The sequence below is a fragment of the Oncorhynchus masou genome, chromosome 22 (genome assembly GCF_036934945.1).
Source record: "Oncorhynchus masou masou isolate Uvic2021 chromosome 22, UVic_Omas_1.1, whole genome shotgun sequence".
NCBI lineage: Eukaryota > Metazoa > Chordata > Actinopteri > Salmoniformes > Salmonidae > Oncorhynchus > Oncorhynchus masou.
The window spans coordinates 41392073-41418521 of NC_088233.1; the positions used below are offsets into that span (position 1 = coordinate 41392073).

The following is a 26449-nucleotide window of genomic DNA, read 5'->3' on the forward strand; positions in this document are numbered from 1 at the left end:
AGGGTTCCATTTGGGACGCATCCTATATCTCTGGGCCCTGGTCAAACATAATGCACTATACAGGGAATAGGGTTCCATTTGGGACGCATCCTATATCTCTGTGGGCCCTGGTCAAACATAATGCACTATACAGGGAATAGGGTTCCATTTGGGACGCATCCTATATCTCTGTGGGCCCTGGTCAAACATAATGCACTATACAGGGAATAGGGTTCCATTTGGGACGCATCCTATATCTCTGTGGGCCCTGGTCAAACATAATGCACTATACAGGGAATAGGGTTCCATTTGGGACGCATCCTATATCTCTGTGGGCCCTGGTCAAACATAATGCACTATACAGGAAATAGGGTTCCATTTGGGACACATCCTATATCTCTGTGGGCCCTGGTCAAACATAATGCACTATACAGGGAATAGGGTTCCATTTGGGACACATCCTATATCTCTGTGGGCCCTGGTCAAACATAATGCACTATACAGGGAATAGGGTTCCATTTGGGACGCATCCTATATCTCTGTGGGCCCTGGTCAAACATAATGCACTATACAGGGAATAGGGTTCCATTTGGGACGCATCCTATATCTCTGTGGGCCCTGGTCAAACATAATGCACTATACAGGGAATAGGGTTCCATTTGGGACACATCCTATATCTCTGTGGGCCCTGGTCAAACATAATGCACTATACAGGGAATAGGGTTCCATTTGGGACACATCCTATATCTCTGTGGGCCCTGGTCAAACATAATGCACTATACAGGGAATAGGGTTCCATTTGGGACGCATCCTATATCTCTGTGGGCCCTGGTCAAACATAATGCACTATACAGGGAATAGGGTTCCATTTGGGACGCATCCTATATCTCTGTGGGCCCTGGTCAAACATAATGCACTATACAGGGAATAGGGTTCCATTTGGGACGCATCCTATATCTCTGTGGGCCCTGGTCAAACATAATGCACTATACAGGGAATAGGGTTCCATTTGGGACGCATCCATAGATAGAAGGCAGAGAGAAAGGTGTTTCTTACCCGAGACACCTCTGCCAGATGAGTGTTCATGTCCTGGTCGCTGACTGATACCATCTGTCTGATGCCCTTGTAGTAACTATACACAGACAGACAGAGATACGATCATAATCTCTATACATTACATACTGACGAGCGTCAATGCAAGCCCAGAACATAACTGCACTGGTAGCAAGAATCTAAACAAATTGTTCAGGTCATTGGGGACTGCTGACGATACGTACTCATCAACCATCTTCTTGTAGGTGGAGATCTCCTTTGCATAGAGTAGTTTGTTACTTGGAGAGTCCTAGGGGAGATTAAAAAAATATGATCATTTATAATATTGTTCTCTTGTCTTTTACCTCACTAGAGGTAAACAACTTTTAAGAGATGTTGACCTCATCACCTCCCTCTTTCTCCTCCTACTCATCTCCCTCCTCCCTCTTTCTTCTCCTATTCCCCTCCTCCTACTCATCGCTCTCCTCCCCCTCCCCCTTGGACTCACCCTGCTGAGTTTGTGCTCACTCTTGGTGCAGGCATCCATGAAGGTTTGAGCAATGACGGATAGTGACGCGTCCACCACCTCCGTCACGTGGACATCGAAGATGAAGTGAGGGTTCTTCAGGATGTTCACCCAGAACCTCAGAGGCAAACTGGTGGGGAGGGGGTCAAGAATAACTACCAAGTATCGATTAACAACAGCCCTAAAATAATGACACCTTTAATTTTCATTCTTACTCTCTATCAGAGGCTGATTTACACCTGGGACACCAGGTGGGTGCAATTAATTATCAGGTAGAACAGAAAACCAGCGGTAGTCTGGACCTCGTTGTGTATAAACACATCTTCACCATTCAGTGGAACCAAATTATAGTACAAGCCAATGATGAAAGTTGGTCATTTTTGTCCAACTTAAAGCGCATATGCATCAGGCATGCCAAACCAACTGCAACCCTTTCTCTTTCAAATACCCTGCATCTTCAAAACATAAGTAAACTACACTTAAAGAATGCTGAAGTAAATAAGCGTGCTAATGAGCATTCCAAACACAGATCCATACAAATCCTCCAATACCAGGTTGGCCCCGGATATCAAACGAGGCTACAATAGACCAGGAGTACTTCTCCCTGATCACTTTAAAGGCTGCACCGACTGAGACAGACTAACATAGGAATTCATATTGGCTGGCAACACCTCCCGGGACATTGAGAAGACAATGGCAAAAAAGAAAAGAAAAAAAGAAAAGAGATGTGATATAACGGTACAATTAAATTAGCTGGGGACGTAATTACCATGTTTGTTTGTCACTATGGCTGATACACACATGCATATTTAATCCAAGAGGCCCCGGTTGTTTTGATAAACAAAACAAGCACCCGCCAACTGAAGATGGTGTAGCATAATTAAATCACTCATCTCCCATCCTCACAATCGCCAAGTCAGTCACTGACATCTATATGCAACACACTGTATTGAATACTTGAGCTTTAACCAACTTGACAGTAATTTATGTACTTAAAATGCCACAGGAGCACTCAGACTGAGAATGCAGAAGAGATAGAAGTACTTTTATATTTGCATTCCGCATACTGATTACTTAGTCCATGTGTTTCTTAGAGTCATCTCTGGAAGTGTGTGTGTGTGTACCTGTTGGTCTTCCAGATGTGGATGGTCTCCTCATCCACGTTGTCATGTTTGAGCGCCTGCTCGTCCAGGAAGTCAAAGAAGTACTTGATTGCGGGCGGCACCACCGCCCCGGAACACAACACGCTGCGGAAGAAGTCATCCACAAACTGCTGCAGTGTTCCCTGGAAGGAGGCAGACCAACAGACACAGCGTGAGGCAGGCCAACAGACACAGTGCGAGGCAGGCCAACAGACAGAGCGCGAGGCAAGCCAACAGACACAGTGCGAGGCAGGCCAACAGACACAGTGCGAGGCAGGCCAACAGACAGAGCGCGAGGCAGGCTAACCGACACAGTGCGAGGCAGGCCAACAGACACAGTGCGAGGCAGGCCAACAGACAGAGCGCGAGGCAGGCCAACCGACACAGTGCGAGGCAGGCCAACAGACACAGTGCGAGGCAGGCCAACAGACACAGTGCGAGGCAGGCCAACAGACACAGTGCGAGGCAGGCCAACAGACACAGTGCGAGGCAGGCCAACAGACACAGTGCGAGGCAGGCCAACAGACACAGTGCGAGGCAGGCCAACAGACACAGTGCGAGGCAGGCCAACAGACACAGTGCGAGGCAGGCCAACAGACACAGTGCGAGGCAGGCCAACAGACACAGTGCGAGGCAGGCCAACAGACACAGTGCGAGGCAGGCCAACCGACACAGTGCGAGGCAGGCCAACAGACACAGTGCGAGGCAGGCCAACAGACACAGTGCGAGGCAGGCCAACAGACACAGTGCGAGGCAGGCCAACAGACACAGTGCGAGGCAGGCCAACAGACACAGTGCGAGGCAGGCCAACAGACACAGTGCGAGGCAGGCCAACAGACACAGTGCGAGGCAGGCCAACAGACACAGTGCGAGGCAGGCCAACAGACAGAGCGCGAGGCAGGCCAACCGACACAGTGCGAGGCAGGCCAACAGACACAGTGCGAGGCAGGCCAACCGACACAGTGCGAGGCAGGCCAACAGACACAGTGCGAGGCAGGCCAACAGACACAGTGCGAGGCAGGCCAACAGACACAGTGCGAGGCAGGCCAACAGACACAGTGCGAGGCAGGCCAACAGACACAGTGCGAGGCAGGCCAACAGACACAGTGCGAGGCAGGCCAACAGACACAGTGCGAGGCAGGCCAACAGACACAGTGCGAGGCAGGCCAACAGACACAGTGCAGACACAGTGCGAGGCAGGCCAACAGACACAGTGCGAGGCAGGCCAACAGACACAGTGCGAGGCAGGCCAACAGACACAGTGCGAGGCAGGCCAACAGACACAGTGCGAGGCAGGCCAACAGACACAGTGCGAGGCAGGCCAACAGACACAGTGCGAGGCAGGCCAACAGACACAGTGCGAGGCAGGCCAACAGACACAGTGCGAGGCAGGCCAACAGACAGTGCGACAGGCCACAGTGCAGTGCGAGGCAGGCCAACAGACACAGTGCGAGGCAGGCCAACAGACACAGTGCGAGGCAGGCCAACAGACACAGTGCGAGGCAGGCCAACAGACACAGTGCGAGGCAGGCCAACAGACACAGTGCGAGGCAGGCCAACAGACACAGTGCGAGGCAGGCCAACAGACACAGTGCGAGGCAGGCCAACAGACACAGTGCGAGGCAGGCCAACAGACACAGTGCGAGGCAGGCCAACAGACACAGTGCGAGGCAGGCCAACAGACACAGTGCGAGGCAGGCCAACAGACACAGTGCGAGGCAGGCCAACAGACACAGTGCGAGGCAGGCCAACAGACACAGTGCGAGGCAGGCCAACAGACACAGTGCGAGGCAGGCCAACAGACACAGTGCGAGGCAGGCCAACAGACACAGTGCGAGGCAGGCCAACCGACACAGTGCGAGGCAGGCCAACAGACACAGTGCGAGGCAGGCCAACAGACACAGTGCGAGGCAGGCCAACAGACACAGTGCGAGGCAGGCCAACAGACACAGTGCGAGGCAGGCCAACAGACACAGTGCGAGGCAGGCCAACAGACAGAGCGCGAGGCAGGCCAACAGACACAGTGCGAGGCAGGCCAACAGACACAGTGCGAGGCAGGCCAACAGACACAGTGCGAGGCAGGCCAACAGACACAGTGCGAGGCAGGCCAACAGACACAGTGCGAGGCAGGCCAACAGACACAGTGCGAGGCAGGCCAACAGACAGAGCGCGAGGCAGGCCAACAGACACAGTGCGAGGCAGGCCAACAGACACAGTGCGAGGCAGGCCAACAGACACAGTGCGAGGCAGGCTAACCGACACAGTGCGAGGCAGGCCAACAGACACAGTGCGAGGCAGGCCAACAGACACAGTGCGAGGCAGGCCAACAGACACAGTGCGAGGCAGGCCAACAGACACAGTGCGAGGCAGGCCAACAGACACAGTGCGAGGCAGGCCAACAGACACAGTGCGAGGCAGGCCAACAGACACAGTGCGAGGCAGGCCAGAGAGGTAGGGAGCTGCCAGGTACCTTAGTGCAGCCCGATACCTGCGACGCAGTCATTTACACAGTGTCTATGAGCCACACCTTCAAACCAGGTTTTGTTTGAAGACTGACCATCACTTATTATCACATAGCATCCTCAAAGAGCTTTTCTTAGAGAATGAATCTCAAAGATCCCTTTCTCGAATGAAATGTAACTGTACTGAAACATGGCAGGCCCACCGTGACAAAGACCAGTGGTGTGAGACAGATTTCCTTGGCGGCTTTGTTCATGGACTAGTCCTGATATAACCGTCTTATGACTTTTGTAAGTACGGAACACTGTAGTTAAGCCTGGTAGTGTAGTCATACCTTGACAGAGAGCAGTCGTGTGAGATAGATCTCAGTGATGGCTTTGGTCATGGACTTGTCCTTCATGCTGCCCCTCTTAGACTTCATCTCATCCAGCTCATCAGGCCGAACCAGGTGGAACACCTTGTCGTCGTCCAACAAAGAGTTTCCTAGTAGAGAGAAAAATCATTTGACTTTCCAGTAACACACTACTTAATGCCAGCTGACATATTGCATTATCATGTGGTTATAATGCATTGAGAGACTTGTCATCAGCATGCATGACCCCTTATAATGTCTTATTGGCATCTCCTAGTGATCACTTACTCTCCTCTTGGTTATCCTGGTTCTGGTCGTAGTTCTGTTGAGTGTGAAGGACCCGGGACAGGACTAGAGTAGCGTTGTCTCGCACCTGAAAAACACACACCGTGTTCAGCTACAACTCAACATCGTCACTCAGGTCAGCTGATTGCCATTGGGTTTCAGAACCTACTTCATATTCCATGCCATTGATTAGACAGTGCCACTGTCACGTGTATTGGGCATATCGTCTGTGGCATTATTTCATCAAGCATCCAGTAAAGAGCTGAATTAAGACTTTTCTCTGACCCCTAACGGATCAGTCTCTAGATGACTCACGTTGTAGTGGGCTAGCGTGTTGATGCGCCTCCATCTGCCCTCCTTCTGGGACGTCAGGTCCAGGTCTGACAGGATCTGCCCCGTGGAGCCAGGGCGCCACTCTGTGGCAGGGGCAAGAATAGCAGCTTAGAACACCTGCCAGTCATGACTCAAATCTATTGACATCCACCACCACTCCACTTACAAGATGGTGCTCATCGTTACAGACTTGCAGGTGTTAATGTGTTCAAATGCAGTATCTTCACAACACATGGGTCGGGAATACTGAGTGTGGGTGTGTGTGTTCTCTTCTCACCCAGAGTGACGCTGTCCACCTTGGGTCTCTGAGAGTAGGGCAGGTTCCTGTACACCGCCTCGATGATCTTCTCCTTCACCTGGGACACCGTGTCGCAATTCAACACCTTGACGGGCGTCACGTCTGGCCCCTCCCCGTGCACCAGCACCTGCAGAGTCTGAGACGAGTAACAGAGCCAAATGCATGAGGCGAGCCTGCAGTGGCAACGTTACCGTGGCAACTACTGTAGGCAGGTGGTAGTCTTTGACAGCTCACAGGTGCTGTCACCTCGTTCTGGTCTGCCTAACGAGCAGCTGCCAGCAAGGGACTCACTCCCGTCATTCTGGCCAGGTGACCCAGCTCGCAGCTCAGACGGAATCCAAACAAACTGACGACTCGACAGGGAGACTACAGATTATACAACAGACTCTTTGTAATTGAAAAAAAAAGTCTGTCGTAGAAAGACTATGTAATTACTTTGTGCCATTCTTCTTCAACTCAGTGAGTCACGGGATGCTAGCTACTGTATCAGGATCAGTGATTGTGTATAATTTGATAATTGTCCTTGAAAAAGGAACTATCACAGGATTTCTCTACAAAGGTAGACAGCTGGGATCTAATTATCTGCTATTAGCAAAACACATTAGTTAAACACAGGTACTTCTGACGAAGATAGCCTATATACAGTGAGTCAGAACTTGTATTGCTACGGTGTAGGTAGCCTATATACAGTGAGTCAGAACTTGAATTGGTAGTGTAGGTAGCCTACATACAGAAATATATATATATAAATATACATACATATACAAAAAGGGTCTTGAATTGGTACAGTGTAGCTAGGCACAGTATAACGTGACATAAAGGGTCTTGAATTGGTACAGTGTAGGTACGGTAGGCACAATATAACTTGACAAAAAGGGTCTTGAATTGGTACAGTGTAGCTAGGCACAGTATAACGTGACAAAAAGGGTCTTGAATTGGTACAGTGTAGGTACGGTAGGCACAGTATAACGTGACATAAAGGGTCTTGACTTGGTACAGTGTAGGTAGGCACAGTATAACGTGACATAAAGGGTCTTGACTTGGTACAGTGTAGGTAGGCACAGTATAACGTGACAAAAAGGGTCTTGAATTGGTACAGTGTAGGTAGGCACAGTATAACGTGACATAAAGGGTCTTGAATTGGTACAGTGTAGGTACGGTAGGCACAGTATAACGTGACATAAAGGGTCTTGAATTGGTACAGTGTAGGTACGGTAGGCACAGTATAACGTAACATTAAAGGGTCTTGACTTGGTACAGTGTAGGTAGGCACAGTATAACGTGACAAAAAGGGTCTTGAATTGGTACAGTGTAGGTAGGCACAGTATAACGTGACATAAAGGGTCTTGAATTGGTACAGTGTAGGTACGGTAGGCACAGTATAACGTGACATAAAGGGTCTTGAATTGGTACAGTGTAGGTACGGTAGGCACAGTATAACGTAACATTAAAGGGTCTTGAATTGGTACAGTGTAGGTACGGTAGGCACAGTATAACGTGACATAAAGGGTCTTGACTTGGTACAGTGTAGGTACGGTAGGCACAGTATAACGTAACATTAAAGGGTCTTGAATTGGTACAGTGTAGGTACGGTAGGCACAGTATAACGTAACATTAAAGGGTCTTGAATTGGTACAGTGTAGGTACGGTAGGCACAGTATAACGTAACATAAAGGGTCTTGAATTGGTACAGTGTAGGTACGGTAGGCACAATATAACGTGACATAAAGGGTCTTGACTTGGTACAGTGTAGGTACGGTAGGCACAGTATAACGTGACATAAAGGGTCTTGACTTGGTACAGTGTAGGTACGGTAGGCACAGTATAACGTGACATAAAGGGTCTTGAATTGGTACAGTGTAGGTACGGTAGGCACAGTATAACGTGACATAAAGGGTCTTGACAGTGTAGGTACACAGTATAACGTGACATAAAGGGTCTTGAATTGGTACAGTGTAGGTACGGTAGGCACAGTATAACGTGACATAAAGGGTTTTTGAATTGGTACAGTGTAGGTACGGTAGGCACAGTATAACGTGACATAAAGGGTCTTGACTTGGTACAGTGTAGGTACGGTAGGCACAGTATAACGTGACATAAAGGGTTTTGAATTGGTACAGTGTAGGTACGGTAGGCACAGTATAACGTGACATAAAGGGTCTTGAATTGGTACAGTGTAGGTACGGTAGGCACAGTATAACGTGACATAAAGGGTCTTGACTTGGTACAGTGTAGGTAGGCACAGTATAACGTGACATAAAGGGTCTTGACTTGGTACAGTGTAGGTACGGTAGGCACAGTATAACGTGACATAAAGGGTCTTGAATTGGTACAGTGTAGGTACGGTAGGCACAGTATAACGTGACATAAAGGGTCTTGAATTGGTACAGTGTAGGTAGGCACAGTATAACGTGACATAAAGGGTCTTGACTTGGTACAGTGTAGGTAGGCACAGTATAAAAAAGTACAAAAGGGTAGGCACAGTGTAACGTGACATAAACGTGACATAAAGGGTCTTGAATTGGTAGGGCAGTAGTGAAAAGGCAGTGTAGGTACGGTAGGCACAGTATAACGTGACATAAAGGGCCTTGACTTGGTACAGTGTAGGTACGGTAGGCACAGTATAACGTGACATAAAGGGTCTTGACTTGGTACAGTGTAGGTAGGCACAGTATAACGTGACATAAAGGGTCTTGAATTGGTACAGTGTAGGTACGGTAGGCACAGTATAACGTAACATTAAAGGGTCTTGAATTGGTACAGTGTAGGTACGGTAGGCACAGTATAACGTAACATTAAAGGGTCTTGACTTGGTACAGTGTAGGTACGGTAGGCACAGTATAACGTGACATAAAGGGTCTTGACTTGGTACAGTGTAGGTACGGTAGGCACAGTATAACGTGACATAAAGGGTCTTGAATTGGTACAGTGTAGGTACAGTAGGCACAGTATAACGTGACATAAAGGGTCTTGAATTGGTACAGTGTAGGTACGGTAGGCACAGTATAACATGACATAAAGGGTCTTGAATTGGTACAGTGTAGCATACTCATTCTCCATTGGATAATTACACACAGCCACTACGGTAGGCACAGTATAACGTGACATAAAGGGCCTTGACTTGGTACAGTGTAGGTACGCTAGGCACAGTATAACGTGACATAAAGGGTCTTGAATTGGTACAGTGTAGGTAGACACAGTATAACGTGACATAAAGGGTCTTGACTTGGTACAGTGTAGGTACGGTAGGCACAGTATAACGTGACATAAAGGGTCTTGAATTGGTACAGTGTAGGTAGGCACAGTATAACGTGACATAAAGGGCCTTGAATTGGTACAGTGTAGGTACAGTAGGCACAGTATAACGTGACATAAAGGGTCTTGACTTGGTACAGTGTAGGTAGGCACAGTATAACGTGACATAAAGGGTCTTGACTTGGTACAGTGTAGGTACGGTAGGCACAGTATAACGTGACATAAAGGGTCTTGAATTGGTACAGTGTAGGTAGACACAGTATAACGTGACATAAAGGGTCTTGACTTGGTACAGTGTAGGTACGGTAGGCACAGTATAACGTGACATAAAGGGTCTTGAATTGGTACAGTGTAGGTAGACACAGTATAACGTGACATAAAGGGTCTTGACTTGGTACAGTGTAGGTACGGTAGGCACAGTATAACGTGACATAAAGGGTCTTGACTTGGTACAGTGTAGGTAGGGTAGGCACAGTATAACGTGACATAAAGGGTCTTGAATTGGTACAGTGTAGGTACGGTAGGCACAGTATAACGTGACATAAAGGGTCTTGACTTGGTACAGTGTAGGTACGGTAGGCACAGTATAATGTGACATAAAGGGTCTTGACTTGGTACAGTGTAGGTACGGTAGGCACAGTATAACGTGACATAAAGGGTCTTGAATTGGTACAGTGTAGGTACGGTAGGCACAGTATAACGTGACATAAAGGGTCTTGACTTGGTACAGTGTAGGTACGGTAGGCACAGTATAACGTGACATAAAGGGTCTTGACTTGGTACAGTGTAGGTACGGTAGGCACAGTATAACGTGACATAAAGGGTCTTGAATTGGTACAGTGTAGGTACGGTAGGCACAGTATAACGTGACATAAAGGGTCTTGAATTGGTACAGTGTAGGTACAGTAGGCACAGTATAACGTGACATAAAGGGTCTTGACTTGGTACAGTGTAGGTAGGCACAGTATAACGTGACATAAAGGGTCTTGACTTGGTACAGTGTAGACACAGTATAACGTGACATAAAGGGTCTTGACTTGGTACAGTGTAGGTACGGTAGGCACAGTATAACGTGACATAAAGGCTCTTGACTTGGTACAGTGTAGACGCAGTATAAAAAAGATAAAAGGGTTCATGGATGCGACACATGATTGCGATCAGGGCAGTCAGTGAAAAGGCAGTCAGAACAGACTCGGAAGAACACAATAGCAGTAGTAGCTGTTGTCGGGGGGGGTAACCGTGGTAACGGTATGGCGTCACTCACCAGAACGCAGTACTCCACGTCGTCTCCCAGCAGGCCCGTGTCGTTCAGGGTGTACTTGGCCTTCTTCACTCTGGCGTCTACTGGACCTTTCTCGATCTGGTGCTTGATGGCTCGGAACAGTTTGTACAAGGGCTCCCCTGCAGAGTCCTGTTGACAACACAGGGGGTCAGAGTGCAGTCAGAACACTCTCTGACACTCTTCACATAATATGAAATGTCCACAAAAATAACGTTTTTCTTAACTCAGGAGGCTCCTTAACGCACACAGTCATACTAATGACATACCAGCAATATATTGAATGAAAGAGTGTCATGTCATCACCTTGAGGAACTGGTAAAGACAGATGGACATCCAATTACACAGCATCCTCTCCACAACGGTCTCCGACCTGCAGGACAGGACAAAACACAGGGCTGAGTGACACATCTCAACATTTCTATTACAGTCTCCGACCTACAGGACAAAACAAAAGAGTGACTGACACATCTCACAATACCAATAAAAAAAGCAACCTTTAGAATGAACTGCTGTAACCCCTCTCCATTCACAGGACCTATTGTCAGGCATTAGCACATCCAATGAACAGTTATGTGTATGTGGAGGATGTTAGAACAATGGACCAATCAGCATAATTAGCTCCTCCATTGGAGATAATTACACATGTTGTACTGCAGCACAGCCACTCAAACACTGCCGAGCACAGTTGACAGTTGACATGACACAACCCCAGGTTCTGTTACACAAGACAACAAGGCTCTGTTCAGGATCTCCTTTCTGCTGTGAACTAGAGATGGTCACTGTCTCCAACGCTGGTGTTGTAGGCTAAACGGACAAGCCACTGGCTGTTAGGTGTGATGTTGGCTGCCATGGGAAACCAGAACATACGCTAGTAGAACTAAATCTACCGAAACTAAAGCCACCAAAGCTAAAGCTACCAAAACTAAATCTAGCGAAACTAAAGCCACCAAAGCTAAAGCTACCATAGCTAAAGCTACCAAAACTAAATCTAGCGAAACTAAAGCCACAGCTTTCAAAACTAAAACTACCAAAACTTAAGCTACCAAATCTAAAGCAAACAGAACCTAAAGCTAGAGAGTAATACCCCTGACCTGCGCAGCATGAGTTTGGGGTTCTTGCTGTCGACATAGTTCCCCATGAGCTCCAGCAGCAAGGTCCTCATGATGTCAGTGTAGTACTCCAGCTTCCCGTGCAGAGCCACCGTCAGCAGGGAGGCAAAGTACACCTTGGCCCGGGCGTTGAAGTCTGGACGGCCCTCCAGAGTCTTGATGAACTACACACACAATGAAGATTGACAAAAGACCCAGTTAACGACAATCCAGTTGACATGAATTGTTGGTAAATCTTCCAACTCAAACAATGGATGGGAGATCGCAATCATCTGAAATAGCCATCTCTCCAGGTCTCCTTTCCTTTGCTCTAATATGAACAGATTGGACTGGTGCAGGCATAACACATATACAGGCCACCAATATATCCAACAGGCATCCAACACAGCTTTCACCTTTCATTGTTTTTTTTAGATCAGGGCAGATTAAGATCAGGGAAACAAGAAGAGAAAGCCTCTTTAGACTACTGAAATACAACCAATGTGCCTTACGTTAATGAGGAAGGTCTTGGAGTTGAGCAGGTTGGAGAACTGGTTGAGGGCCTGGGCCACGATGGCCTTCCGTGCCTCAGGGATGTCCAGCTTGCCCGTGATCATCACATCATTGGCCCCGTCCTTGGAGGGCAGGAAGAAGACGCGGTCCGTGTAGGTCTTATAGTCCAGGAAGGGGATTCGCCCCTCGCTCAGGTCGTTGGTATGGTCCTCCATCTCTATCATCAGGTCTGACAGGGGAGAGACGAAGAAACATCTAAGTACTTTGCACATGTCCTCATCCTTAGACTTTTGAGCAACATACAGTAAACATTTACTCCTTTACGAGAAAAATGCGAAATAGCTTTTTTCACATGTTGAGCTTAAATTTCACAAGCAAAAACATATTTCCCCGCGTATTACATTTAGAGTTCACATGTTGACACCAGCTTTTCACATGTGAGGAGAATAACATGTCTTCACCTCATATGTGAAATGCAGTTTCACATGTAAGAAAACTCAAACTATGAAAATCTCACTTTCAGTGGGGTTGAAACAATGTTATTCCGACACATTTTCTGTTGTAGTGGGAACAGTAACATTAGTCATCTCAAAACATTATACTTTAATGAAAATGTTTTTATATGTTTTTTTTATGTTTAGCTCACAGAATATAATTGAAAAGTATGCATTAAGGTGTCTAATATAATAAACGTGGCAAAAATTAATGTAGACATTAATGAAATGTATTTCTAGAGCTTTAGAAATACTTGTAACAATGGTTGGGGAGTGCCAAGATGGAGGCACGGTGGCTTCAAAACAGCACCCCTATCAGTCATCTAGTGTACAGTGCATTTGTAAAGTATTCAGAACCCTTGACTTTTTCCACATTTTGTTACGTTACAGCCTTATTCTAAAATGGATTCAATTGTCCCCCCCTCATCAATCTACACACAATACCCCATAATGACAAAGCAAAAACAGGTTTTTAGAAATAGTTGCAAATGTATTAAAAAAAATAAAAATAAATATCACATTTACATAAGTATTCAGACCCTATACTCAGTACTTTGTTGAAGCACTTATGGCAGCGATTACAGTCCTCAAGTCTTCTTGGGTATGACCCTACAAGCTTGGCACACCTGCATTTGGAGAGTTTCTCCCATTCTTCTCTGCAGATCCTCTCAAGCTCTGTCAGGTTGGATGGGGAGTGTTGCTGCACAGTTATTTTCAGGTCTCTCCAGAGATGTTGGATCGGGTTCAAGTCCGGGCTCTGGCTGGGCCACTCAATGACATTCAGAGACTCGTCCTGAAATCACACCTATGTCTTGGTTTTTGCTCTGACATGCACTGTCAACTGTGGGACCTTATATGGACAGGTTGGTGCCTTTCCAAATCATGTCCACTCAATTGAATTTACCACAGGTGGACTACAATCAACTTGTAGAAACATCTCAAGGATGATCAGTGGAAACAGGATGCACCTGAGCAAAATTTTGAGTCTCATAGCAAAGGGTCTGGAAAAAAATTGACCCCCCCCAAAAAAAAAAAAACTGTTTTCGCTTTGTCATATGGGGTATTGCATGTAGATTGATGAGGGAAACAATAATTGAATCCATTTTAGAATAAGGCTGTAACGTAACAAAATGTGGAAAAGGGGAAGGGGTCTGAATACTTTCCGAATGCTCTGTACAGATAAATCATGGATCAGAACCCAAAATAAAATCTTGTTTTACTCCAATGTTTGTAAACAAAGTAAATGTAAACAACCACTGTATAGCCTAAGAACATGGTTAAAACTAAATGTTGATATGATGCATGGTCAGACCTTGTATCAACAGCGTAGTCTATGGATTTGAGAGTGGTTGCATTTCTCCAGCCCCATCCCTCAGCTTTTTACTGAAACTGTGGCGGGTAGAACACTTTGCCAACGTTTCAATTAAGGATTGCCGCTTTAAACACCTTCAATAGTGTAATAGTGTTATGTGGTGCAATCCTCTAGTGTGCAAGTTACTTTTGTGCCCTGAATATCAAGCAAAACTTCCCAGTAAACATGAAATAAAGAAAGGCATCCAAAAACTGAAAAACGGGAAAGCACCATGACCTAAAGGAACACCTCCAGAAGCCGTCAGACTCTGAGAAAGCAACCGAAGTGCTGAACCAACTCCTGGGACAGATTTGGATAAAGAAAAAGTGCCAAGCAGATGAATGTGTCGATGAAGAACTTCATATGAAGTAGAAGGAATGTATAATTATGTAAAATATTGTGTAATGAAGAACCTTGGTGGCCTTAGGCAGTTCTGTTTAACAGCTGTGGTTATAATGTAGTACCTGTGAACTCTTTCTTGCAGCGGTCTCGTACACTCTCCTCCAGATTCTCCAGCTGGTGTTTCACCTTCTCATACTCTCTCTCAGCCTGCTGGCTCTTCCTCCTACACGCACACACACATATTGCTATTGTAATTATTTCGCTACTATGGCCTATTTGTTGCCTTACGGGGGAGGTAAGTATTATCCTACCTCATTTGCACACACTGTATATACCTTTTCTATTGTATTATTGAATGTATGTTTGTTTATTCCATGTGTATCTCTGTTGTTGTTTGTGTCGCACTGCTTTGCTTTATCGTGGCCAGATCGCTGTTGTAAATGAGAACTTGTTCTCAACTGGCTTACCTGGTTACTTACTTACTTACTTACTTACTTACTTACACACACACACACACACACACACACACACACACACACACACACACACACACACACACACACACACACACACACACACACACACACACACACACACACACACACACACACACACACACACACACACACACACACACACACACACACACACGTAACATTGTACATTTCTGTCAAGTGTGCATCATTCAGCTGGCTTGGCTCCGTGACACCAACTGAAGTTGTCGGCCACACATGCATGGGGAAAGGCGGTATGGTGTACTGTCCGGTATGCTGGTTGCGTAGCTGACCTGTAGCAGTAGACAGAAATGAGGATGATGAGTAGCATGGGGACGATGACTGCAGGGATGATTAAGAGAGATACCTCGTTCTTCCTCTCGTAGTGCACAGAGCCCACCACCCACTCTCCATTCCCAAACTTAATCTGAAACACACAGGTCACAGCGGGAGAGTTATCATCAACACTGTAGATAGGAGAATCTCTTCAATACAATATTGGGAACTTTTAACATTACATTTCCCTGACACCAAATGACCCTGAATCTATTTTGGCAGGCAGAATTTAATTACCCATCTTCAGGAAACTGCAGATAAATGAAAAGATAGCTACGACAGATCAATGTACCTGTGTCGTCCAGTGTGTGTGTGTGTGTATTCTCACAAGCAGGTCCAATGGGTCGGAGCTGGTTTCTCTGCGTCTGCGGTGACGTTTGGAGAGGGCCCGGGGCTGGCTGGATGGGGGGTCCAGGAACAGCTTGTCATCTTGTAGGGTGTTGACAAAGTAGGGGATGTCCCCCACAAACGCCTGGGCCTCCTTGGCTGTCATGGCCTTGGAGAAGCCTCGGCCCTACCAGGGAAACCGTAGAGAATGGAATTATTGTGTAGATCAAGATTAATAACTGCAAACAGGACTTTTTCCCCAGAACATGTAACCTGCACTGGAAAACATGTAGTTGTACCCTAGTTGTACCTTCCAGTACGTTTTGTAACATTACAGCTGTCATGACTGTCCTGACCAGGTCAGGTTACAGGAGACCACAATCCTATAGATTATCTCTCAACCCCAAAAGAGGAGGAGTGATCTAGGGATCTGAAGATGTGGGGGGGTTTATGACCCCTCTCGCACCTGGTAAATCTCAGGCCACAGACAACATTCCTTTGTCCTGTTACTATGGAGAACCAGCCTCAGAACATTAAACATGAAATAAAGGGACTTTGGAACAACGGTTTCCGTCAGCCACAATGGTGGTCATGACGATAGATGGAATATGAAAATGTATGTCATTTATGTTTTGTTATTAAAGGTTAATAGATGACGTTATTACGAAAACATTGTAATGTGAAGAGTTTTCCTCGTATATGTTTGATGTTTATACATTGTACGTTGTATGGAAAATATCCAAATCAAAGAGAATGTTTTGGGGAAGATGAAATGTTAGTTAGTTGTCTAAAATTGGATTTGAATCAAATCCAGACCTTGCCTCATTAACGTGGTACGCCCAGAGAATTGCCCTAAAGGCGGTTACGCCCACTTCTGACCCAAGGGTATAGAACCTGTGAGTAAAGAATTCACAGAGGAGACTACCTGATCCAAGCTGCAGCAAGGTCTAAAAAGTCAACGAACCCAGAACACAATGCAAGTTTGAAGGCAAAGAAATCCTTTTCTACCCAAGCTACGGATGAGTAGCTGTGTCTAAGCGGGTGAATTCAAGTCAAACCAACTAGCCTCCATCTCCCATCGCATCGTGGTATCTTCCATTCCTATGCTGTGAGTTCTGAGCTACAGAGCTGTCTGTCCTCAGAAGACCCCTTCCAGAGCAAAGGGTGAGGGAACAGACTCCTAAGTCCAAAAGGACACTGACATCGGAAGGGCGATCAGGGAGGTGCGCCGGAGTAGTGCGTCATCGAACAGCTGAACGGTCCACGCAGAGAATCCTCGGAGATCATCCCCACGTAATTACATCATTATATTCTGACCCATAAGAGCGGCAGTTTGGGGCAAGGCTAGGGTTAGAATAAGTATAGCTGACAAATTCACCCAAATGTATATTTCTCTTGTGTACTTTCTTTGTTCTCTCTCTTTTGAAATCCTCATTGTGGGTAACACGCGCCATAGTGTGTTGGCCCATTATACTGAGTTCTAATCAATAGCCTATAATGTGTTTTGTCTATGTGTATCTTTTATCATCCTTTTAGCTTTTTAGTAAATAAATATTCAACTAAGATAGTTGTGGTACGAACTCATTGGTGAGACCCGGGTCCGTGCAGATTCACGGGCTATATGACGTTCAGAACGAGATTGGTAGAGGCAACTGGTTAATTAGCGGCTGTTGTAAAATCGATATTCTGATATTCTTTGAGTTAATTTGGGAAATAGAAACTCAATAAAAACTTGTTTTCCCATGGTGCCCCAGGTTAATGAGTTAATAATTTCTTGATTCAGTTAATCACGCAATTAGAAACGTTAATCATTCGATGAACAACAGTCGTCACATTAACTAATACAATGTCACGACACAGCCTTACTCTAAAAAGGATTCAATTGGGTATTTTTCCCTCATCAATCTACACCATATACCCCATATCACATTTACATAAGTATTCAGACCCTTTACTCTGTACTTTGTTGAAGCACCATTGGCAGTGATTACAGTCTTGGTTATGACGCTATAAGCTTGGCACACCTGTCTTTGGGAAGTTTCTCCCATTCTTCTCTGCAGATCCTCTCAAGATTTGTCAGGTTGGATGGGGAGTGTCGCTGCACAGTTATTTTCAGGTCTCTCCAGAGATACTAGATTGGGTTCAAGTTCGGGCTCTGGCTGGGCCATTTAAGGACATTCAGAGACTTGTCCCGAAGCCACTCCAGCGTTGTCCTGGCTGTGCGCTTAGGGTCGTTGTCCCGTTTGAAGGTGAACCTTCACCCCAGTCTGAGGTCCTGAGCGCTCTGGAGCAGGTTTTCATCAAGGATCGCTCTGTACCTGACTAGTCTCCCAGCTCGCTGCCATGGAAAAACATCTCCACAGCATGATGCTGCCACCACCAGTGCTTCACCGTAGGAATGATGCCGGGGTTCCTCCAGAGGTGACGCTTGGCATTCAGGCCAAAGAGTTCAATCTTGGTTTCATCAGACCAGAGAATCTTATTTGTGTCCTTTAGGTGCCTTTTGTCAAACTCCAAGCGGGCTGTCATGTGCCATTAAATGAGGAGTGGCTTCCGTCTGGCCACTCTACCATAAAGGCCTGATTGGTGGAGTACTGCAGAGACGGTTGTCCTTCTGGCAGGTTCTCCCATATCCACAGAGGAACTCTGGAGCTCTGTCAGAGTGTCCATTGGGTTCTTGGTCACCTCCTTGACCAAGGCCATTCTCCCCCGACTGCTTAGTTTGACCGGATGGCCAGATCTAGGAAAAATCTTGGTGGTTACAAACTTTTCCATTTAAGAATGATGGAGGCCACTGTGTTCTCGGGGACCTTCAATGCTGCAGACATTTTTTTGGCACCCTTCCCCAGATCTGTGCCTCGACACAATCCTGTCTCAGAGCTCTACGGACAATTCTTTCTACTTCATGGCTTGGTTTTTGCTCTGACATGCACTGTCAACTGTGGGACCTTATATAGACAGGTGTGTGCCTTTCCAAATCATGTCCAATCAATTGAATTTAACACAGATGGACTCTAAATCAACTTGTAGAAACATCTCAAGGATAATCAATGGAAACAGGATACACCTGAGCTCACTTTCGAGCCTTATAGCAAAGTGTCTGAATACGTATGTAAATAAGGTACCTGTTTTTACTTTGTCATTATGGGGTATTGCGTGTAGATTGATGAGGCAAAAAATTAATTTAATCCATTTTAAAACAAGGCTGTAACGTTACAAAATGTGGAAAAAGTCAAGGGGTCTGAATACTTTCTGAATGCACTGTATACTAGGTCAGCTCACATTGGCCAGGAAAAAAACTCCTGGCCCAAATCAAAACACAGTCTTTTAATTTCCTCATTTCGAGTGCAACATACTCACAGTGACGATGATGATGGAGGTCTCAGTGATGATCTTCTTGGTGAGGGGGTTGAAGGCAGGGTTGGGGTGGTAGTCGAAAGGCTTGAGCTCCCTCACCCAGTTGTCCAGCTGGATGAAGGTCCTGAACACCTGGGTCTCAGAGGACCTGTTGACGGCAGGGGACAGGAACCGAAGAACCGTGTCGTTCTTATTCAGAGCCTCCTGGAGGTACTGGGGGACGATGAGAGGAGCAGGAGAGGAGGAGAGGTGAGACCCACAGAATTAAAAAGATGCCATGTGCCTATTTTGTTTAGGGCGAGACCGCTCTGTTTTCCATACTGTTCCTGTACATATACAGAGGTGAAAAACAACATAATGGCTATAGTCTTTAACCATCACACTATGCTCATTCCAAGAAACATACATTTTAGAACCACTATGGGTCTACATTAAATGTTGAGCTTGAATTTGTATTGATTCAGGATCTGCCAAGGCAGCAGCTACTCTTCCTGGGGTCCAGCAACATGAAGGGTAGTTGTATACAGTTCAGACCGGCCAGAATATACCGAATATTACCACGGAAAGATTGTGATTTCAAGGTCTTTAATAAGTCAACTTTACCAACCACCAGTTTGTGGGGCTTCCCCTAAGACCCCAGCCTCAAGTCCCTGCCACCCAGGGAGAGAGAGAGAGGAGCAGAACAGATCAAAGCTGCTTAACCACATCATCAGCTGGAAACTTAATTCCTCTATTCAATATAGCCTCTAAATGAAATGCATAAAATTGCTGCTTATCCCGCCCAAGGCATCAGGGGGCAGGAGTCTACGTCTGCAAAGCCCCTACAGTAGCTCTGGGTGGACTGTGTGACATTAAGTCAAACTCGCTTGATTATTTCTGGAGGAATCAGAGCTTTTTTTGATGCAATCTTCCAGGTTTAAGGAATTATGGTCTATAATGAGGCAGTAATGCAGGCCTATGGCGTCTTTCTTCCTGATCACTGAAAGCTAGTTTATGGGGAGTAATTTAACCGTCCATATGTGGTTGCGACAGAGGGGTGGTTTAGGATTTAGATTTAGGGCTGAGCTGGAGTGACTGAGGTTTGATTGACATATAACCTGATACACTGCCAGCGGTGGAGAGATAGTGAAACAGAGAGGCAGAGAAAGAGAACGAGAGAGAAAGAGAGAGATGAATCCATACCTCAGTAGGAGTCATGCCGGACCACTCGTCTGCCGAGGCCTGGACCCTCATAATGGCGTTCTGGATGAGGTCAAACCCGGATCCTGTCACCACGATGGTCCTTCCACCACTGAAACAACATCACCGCAAACAAAGGGCCGAAATGAATGGTTTTAACCCAAGGAGGGGATCACATTCACATTTCATCCAACAGAATGAGATATCACATTAAATCCATTTTATCTAATTTTACCAGCATTCCTGTGTAACCAGAGGAGAAAAACTCGAGACCACCTTTACCCCAGACACAGAGACGAGTACAAAGCTCTCCCTCGACCTCCATTTGGCAAATCTGACCATAATTCTATCCTCCTGCTTACAAGCAAAAACTAAAGCAGGAATTACCAGTGACTCGGTCAATACGGAAGTGGTCAGATGACACAGATGCTACACTACAGGACTGTTTTGCTAGCACAGACTGGAATATGTTCCGGGATTCATCCAATGGCATTGAGGAGCATACCACCTCAGTCACCGGCTTAATCAACTCTCTCTTCATCAGCACTCATCAATAAGTGCATCTACGATGTCGTCTCCACAGTGACCGTACCATTGCAACCAGAAGCCATGGATTATAGGCAACACTGAAGCATGCATGAGAGCACCAGCTGTTCTGGGCGACTGTGTGATCACGCTCTCCGTAGCCGATGTGAGCAAGACCTTTAAACAGGTCAACATTCAAACGGTGTGGGGCCAGACAACTTACCAGGATGTGTACTCAAAGCATGCACGGACCAACTGGCAAGTGTCTTCATTGACATTTTCAAACTCTCCCTGATCGAGTCTGTAATACCTACATGTTTCAAACAGACCATCATAGTCCCTGTGCCTGATCACTGACAACGATGAGACAGCCTATAGGGAGGAAGTCAAAGAATTGGCAGTTTGGTGCCAGGACAACAATCTCTCCCTCAATGTGAGAATAACAAAAGAGATGATCATTGCCTATAGAAAAAGGAGGGCCAAACAGACCCCCATTAACATCGACGAGGCTGAAGTGGACAGTCATGAAGAGGGCATGACAACACCTTTTCCCCCTCAGGAGACTGAAAAGATTTGGCATGGGTCCCCAGATCCTCAGAAAGTTCTACAGCTGCACCATCGAGAGCATCCTGACCGGTTGCATCACTGCCTGGTATGGCAACTGCTCGGCATCTGACCGTAAGTTGCTACAGAGGGTACATCACTGGGGCCAAGCTTCCTGACTTCCCAGACCTCTATACCAGGTGGTGTCAGAGGAAGGCCCAAAAAATTGTCAAAGACTCCAGTCACCCAAGTCATAGACTGTTCTCTCTGTTACCGCATGGCAAGCGGTACCAAGTCTAGGACCGAAAGGCTCCTTAACAGCTTCTACCCCCAAGCTATAAGACAACTGAACAATTCATGAAATTGCCACCCAGACTATTAATAATGTTTTTACACTGCTGCTACTCGCTGATATTATCTATACATCGTCACTTTACAAATGACCTCAACTAATCTGTACTCCCTGTATAGCGCCTCATTATTGTTATGTCATTTTCTTGTGTTACTTGTTATTATAAAAACAAACGTTTTACTTCAGTTAATTTAGTCAATATTTTCTTAGCTCTATTTCTTGAACTGCATTGTTGGTTAAGGGCGTGTAAGCAAGAATTTCATGGTAAGGTCTAAACATTTAACCGTCCATATGTGGTGGAAGGACCATCGGTGGATGGGACAAATTCTGACTTGACATTGATTTGATTTGACATTGATGCTACAAACTGTTGTCAGGAGAGGGAGCCAGGTGTGTTGGAAATTGAATGCCATTAAACTACACTAGGGAAGCTTTCATTGTCTTACGACAGGTGGCATCATTCTAACGCATCACGTCTCAGTGCAGATGGAGTTGTCTTGCTAGTTGATGTGAGACAAAGTGGAAGCCTCTATAATAGCTTCTTGTCTCTAGAGGTCTGATACTCACCACACAAAGCTTCCCTTGGGGTGGTGGTCCAGGATAGTGGGGTTCTCCCAGAACTGGAAGGCTGTGGGGACGGCCGTGGTGGTGCTCTTCCCATACTTTACCGTGACCATGAGCAGGTCAGAGGGGACCTTGTCTGCCCGGTACTCTCCCATCCTGCAGGTGATGTTCGCACCGAAAGTCTCCCTGCAGACAAGGACACAGCCAGGGACACAGACCACTCAGAACTAGGGGTCAACAGGGGTCACGGTGCACAGGAGACTAACATGGCAGAACCATGACAGCTAGGTAATTACTGGGCTTTCTTGTTAAAGAAAACCATGGCCAAGAAGGTCTTTTTCATGAAGGTCTTTTTCAATACATCAACCCTGCTTGCTAGATCTGTACACACTTATGCTTAAAGCACCTGTTATTTTGCACGTTGTCATGCCTAAATGGTTGGCTGAAGGGAAATAATCTGCAGGTGACCAGTGACCAGACCACCACAACCTTGCCTATTACTAGTTCCTTTCCCAGGATGCAGCAGTACTTACACAGTGCACACCACCCCGCCGACGGTGACGCTGACGTCCTCCCTGGTGGCTGTGTCCAGGTTGGAGCCAGAGATGGTGATGACCATGCCCCCGGCCTTGGAGCCCTTGTCGGGGTGAACCGAGCTGGCTATGGGGTCCTGGAGGATCATGTAAGAAAACACGCCCTGTCATCCTATTCATGTCTCATTTCTTCCCCTCACAAGGCACACACACACACACACACACACACACACACACACACACACACACACACACCACACACCCCCACACCCCCACACGCATTTCCTTCAATTTGCTGAGTAAACAGTTAGGCGGAGCGGTCCCCTGTGGGGAAGCTTTAGCCGTGTGAGATATAAAGACAGACAGTCAAATTGCTCCAGCGTACCCTGTTAAGGCACCAGAGGAAATGGAAGCGGCGTATCGCACATTCTAAAATAATACACACAACTATAATATACAAAACTCAATTTCATCTTATCGTTCTGGGCATTACCTGCCAGTGTCATGTGGCAGCCCCAGAGTAGCTTATTCACAGAACATTATTACACTTAAATGTCATGCCCTTCATGCGTACTGATAAAGGGGCTCTTTAATACAGCGTCTGCATAGCTGGGAAATTGAAAATAAAACAATGCTGATAACATAACCAAATCAGTCCGACACTTCATGAGTCCGCCCTCCCATCCAGAAGTGTAGGACTGTGATTGAAGTGAAGACATGCGGCAGGTTAGCTACCCGGTATGTGAAGAAAACGGAGGACGTTCCTCTCTTCCCTCCCTCCAGCTCCACCTCCACCGGCCCCCAGTTGGTGCTCAGCGGGTCCAAGGGGCCGATCTCGCACACCACACTAGAGACCCGGGAGGAAGGAAGACATTTGAGGGCTCGTGTACATTTGGGTAGGCCACAGTATACGACAGAACACACAACGCGCCACGGTACCAACCCCTTCTGTCGCCCATCTACACACACTCAGAGGCTGCGGGTGTGTCCCGTGGAGCGCTGGTCTAAAGCAGTGCACTATAAAGGGAATCGGGGGCCATTTGGTGTGTTTACCTGGTGGAGACGGCGTATCGGTCCTCCTGGTGTATGCAGGGGACCCCCACCACACTGACGGCCTTGATGTCCTCCTTGTGGATGCCCAGATTGGAGCCCTTAATGGTGACAGAGATGCCCCCCTTCACGGGTCCGTAGCGAGGGATGATCTGAGAGGGGGATTGGGGAACAGGTTTAAGATGGCAGGTTTCGAGGTTACTATGCAGTACCCGGACGCTTTTGGATGAAAGTGCACACAGTCGTTTGCAGAGGAGCACCTTGAAATAAGACACAAACTCGTTCAGAATGTGACCCCGCAGTCTGTGAAAGACTGTGTTCGCGACTGTAGCCCAGCCATTAGAATTGACAATTGATCAGAGGCGTCCCTTTCGCGTGTGGGCATTCGACAGCCATTGAACAAGACCTCATTGTCGGTAGCTACTGGGGGATGAAATAAGACCAGTCATCGAAGTGAACATCAAAATGTCTAGTCAGTCGGTGATAATCAATAGTCGATTTTGTTGCAGGTTCAAAGACATGTGTGTTACTCACGTCAGCGATCTGTGGGTCAGGGCACTCGGTGTCCTGCGGGTCCTCTGTGGCCTGGTCAATACACAGCTTCTCATAGACGCACGACTTTCTCTTGGCGCACCACACGCAACTGTACTTAGGAGCAGCGTTCTTACACAGGCTGCAATCCTCCCGGCCCAGTGAGCAGTTATATAAGGTCACTGTGAAGGAAGAGGAGAGCCGTCGAATACTAGGGACTATTCTGTCATTTCATTTACATGACACTGGGCCATCAGTAGTACAACAATGGTTTTGGACTAATTCACTTAGATGATGGCAAAGAGTATGTTGGTAAATGTGTCAATGTATTAATGTATCACTTTGCCAGATAAGGCTTCCCCTATTGTCGTTTTATGTCCACATAGTCCTTTGGGATGTTGTAAACAGCAGTGTTGTAAAGTATTTAAGTATAAAATCGTTTTTTGGGGGTGTCTTTACTTTACTTCGGTGTTTATATTTTTGACAGCTTCTACTTCTACTTCACTACGTTCCTAAAGAAAATAATGTACTTTTTACTGCATTACATTTTCCCTGACACCCAAAAGTACTAGTTACATTTTGAATGCTTAGCAATACAGGAAAATGGTGAAGAGAACATCCCTGGTCATCTATTGCCTCTGATCTGGCAGACTCACTAAATACACATGCTTCATTTGTGAATAATGTTATAAATTAAATAAATTATTATAAATTATTTAAAAAACAAGAAAAATGTGCTGTCTGGTTTGTTTAATATAATGAATGTGAAATGATTTATGCTACGTTATGATTTATGATACTTAAGTATATTTAAAACCAAATACTTCAAGATTTTTTACTCAAGTAGTATTTTACTGGGTGACTTTCACTTTTACTTGAGTCATTTTCTATTAAGGCATCTTTACTTAAAACGAGGACAACTGGGTACTTTTCCACCTCGGGTCAACACGGTTGCATATTTGCATGTACCACTTACCATTCAGCGTGCTGTCTATCTTCCTGCCCGTCTCTTTGTCCTTCACGTAGAACAGAACGTTGGTTTCCTGTGACTTGTCGAAGGAAAACTAGAGACGGGAACACAAACAACCTATTAATCCAGTGATTAATGACACATCTCCAAAATATGCCAGAGAAAAGTTCTCTTCGTGACTTATACACATCGGCAACCATTCGGAAACAGCAGAAGATGTCGGAATAAGTATCTGTACCGTTTCAAAGACGTCTTCCAATCACAGAAAACGCAGTTTGAGGATATAAACAAACAAAAAAACAGTGGGGTTTTTTTGTCCACGGGGGGGTGCTATAATATCAAACTGACTGACACAAACCAGGTAAAGTGACCATACATTACAACATCCTGACCAAGCTTATGAACCCTTCACCCCTTCAAGACAGAGTGAAGTGAAAGCTACAATTGACAGGCGTGGGTCAATAAGCAGTAGTGACGCACATTAAAACCGCTGAAACTGTAGAAGGGCCCGTCTTCAGATCTGACGTCCTCCTTCAAGCTCCTCATCAGCTCCGTGCCGATGGTGAATGTCCGGCCCTGCAGAGGAGGAGAGGGTTTGTTGTGTACATGGCTCAGGAACAAAAGGGTTCAACTCAACGTGACTATCGGCGGATTCACCACTAACAAGCGCCCGCTGTTCTTCTGCACTTCCGTAGATTCGAGGAGTGTCTAAATGTAAACCTAATATAACAGCGATGTCAAATATTTAAAACATGCCATTTACCTGGTACACATCCAGATTGATGCCCTCGAAGCTGATGGTGGTTTTGAACCCAACAGGAATGAGCACAGGGTCAGGGTTTTCAAACTGGGGACACCTCGCTCCCTAAACAGAGACGAAAATGAAATGTCAATGTCAGAAATGAACATGTCAGAACAATAGGCCTTTTTGAACTTCAGCAGACAAACTCTCATCC

General features: G+C 46.3%; 1 protein-coding gene across 1 annotated transcript in view; it reads right to left on the reverse strand.

The window, feature by feature from the left end:
• Positions 1-26449, reverse strand: part of plxnb2b (plexin b2b) — a 177556-nt gene that overhangs the window by 3538 nt on the left and 147569 nt on the right. Inside the window, exons 11-35 of the mRNA XM_064930236.1 lie at positions 26257-26358; positions 25974-26069; positions 25500-25587; positions 24527-24705; positions 23996-24144; positions 23678-23789; positions 22943-23079; positions 22413-22595; positions 20429-20537; positions 19250-19459; positions 15891-16076; positions 15520-15653; positions 14855-14955; positions 12545-12774; positions 12036-12217; positions 11248-11314; positions 10927-11073; positions 6387-6543; positions 6092-6192; positions 5780-5864; positions 5474-5622; positions 2662-2822; positions 1520-1667; positions 1257-1321; positions 1036-1111 (exon numbers count right to left, since the gene is read on the reverse strand). Of these exons, the coding sequence (XP_064786308.1) occupies positions 1036-1111; positions 1257-1321; positions 1520-1667; positions 2662-2822; positions 5474-5622; positions 5780-5864; positions 6092-6192; positions 6387-6543; positions 10927-11073; positions 11248-11314; positions 12036-12217; positions 12545-12774; positions 14855-14955; positions 15520-15653; positions 15891-16076; positions 19250-19459; positions 20429-20537; positions 22413-22595; positions 22943-23079; positions 23678-23789; positions 23996-24144; positions 24527-24705; positions 25500-25587; positions 25974-26069; positions 26257-26358 (3354 nt within the window). The remainder of the gene's footprint in view (positions 1-1035; positions 1112-1256; positions 1322-1519; positions 1668-2661; positions 2823-5473; positions 5623-5779; positions 5865-6091; positions 6193-6386; positions 6544-10926; positions 11074-11247; positions 11315-12035; positions 12218-12544; positions 12775-14854; positions 14956-15519; positions 15654-15890; positions 16077-19249; positions 19460-20428; positions 20538-22412; positions 22596-22942; positions 23080-23677; positions 23790-23995; positions 24145-24526; positions 24706-25499; positions 25588-25973; positions 26070-26256; positions 26359-26449) is intronic.